At 48.2% G+C, this 1,098-nt stretch overlaps 1 protein-coding gene across 1 annotated transcript; it reads right to left on the reverse strand.

The window, feature by feature from the left end:
• Positions 1-208: 208 nt before the first annotated feature.
• On the reverse strand, positions 209-1,013 carry LOC109509444 (aquaporin-3-like; the record flags this gene model as incomplete). Its single annotated transcript, XM_019859294.1, has 3 exons — positions 209-436; positions 539-756; positions 840-1,013. Coding segments are annotated over 3 exons (597 nt in total), but the record flags the coding sequence as incomplete, so codon positions are not given.
• Positions 1,014-1,098: the final 85 nt, after the last annotated feature.

Here is a 1,098-nt window from a genome sequence, read left to right on the forward strand (position 1 = left end):
GTTTCAATTTGAAGACCAGGGACACAACGTCAACATTTACATCTCTTCTTAAATGGATGTTTGTGTTGTCATGCTTCTCCCCTCTACCGTCTTTCTTCTACAAACGCAATACAAACACAAAGAAAGTAAATTACTGTAGCTTCATTTCATGATCCCAACCAGTCTAGCAGTTAAACTGCGGTGAAAAGTGGATCACACCTGGTTTGTTTTCAACAAAACGGCCAAAGAGGCTCAGTGCACTTGTTTGGTGGCCTCTTTCGACTTGTCGTTAGCAGCGACGCTGGTGAGCCGCAAGTTCTCCTCCGCCTCGGCGTTCCTGCGGTCACGTACTTCTCCCTCCTCGTGGAAGCCGACCATCATTTGGTAGATGACCACGCCGATGAAGGTGCCGAGGAAGGGGGCGAAAACCGGCACCAGGAACCAACCGTTTCTGACGCTGTGAAAAGGACAATTGCGATGCTTTGTGAGCATTTCAGGTCAACAAGCGCTCCCAAAAGAACTGACAATGATCATCATTCTCAGGGAAACGTGCGCTTACGTGAAGACTTCTACTCCCCAGCCGGCCATTGCGGTAAAAAGACGAGGTCCGAGGTCTCTGGCGGGATTGACTGCGTAGCCCGAGTTGAAGCCCATCGACAGGCCGATGACCAGAACCACAAAGCCCACAGTGAAGGCCTCCAATCCTTGTGGGATGGGATTATTGTAGGGATCAACGATGGCCAGGATACAAACGATCAGTGCCGCCGTGCCAATAATCTGCAGAAAAAGGGCAAGGATAGAAATGCTCAGTTCAAGGAATCACGGCGTATTCAATGACTGCTGTTGCTCAAAAATCTTGCCTGGTCAAAGAAGCCGTTGACAAGAGTGAGATGTTTTCCAGGATAGGTGGCAAATATTCCAGCTGTGGCATTCGGGCCAGTGACATTGAACGCACCGGGACGGTCCCACAGGGCATCTGAATTGGGTTTTAAAAGAGGGAAAAATAACACGAGTTGAGGATTTTCATTCCGTAACTTGGTCAATAAAAATCAATTCATACGAAGATGTACAGTTTGGTGCTGAGCCGATATAGAATTGTTTTGCCTTTGTTGTGGGTTT

This window comes from Hippocampus comes, unplaced genomic scaffold, assembly GCF_001891065.2.
Source record: "Hippocampus comes isolate QL1 unplaced genomic scaffold, H_comes_QL1_v1.1 C16901572, whole genome shotgun sequence".
In the NCBI taxonomy this organism is placed as follows: Eukaryota; Metazoa; Chordata; class Actinopteri; order Syngnathiformes; family Syngnathidae; genus Hippocampus; species Hippocampus comes.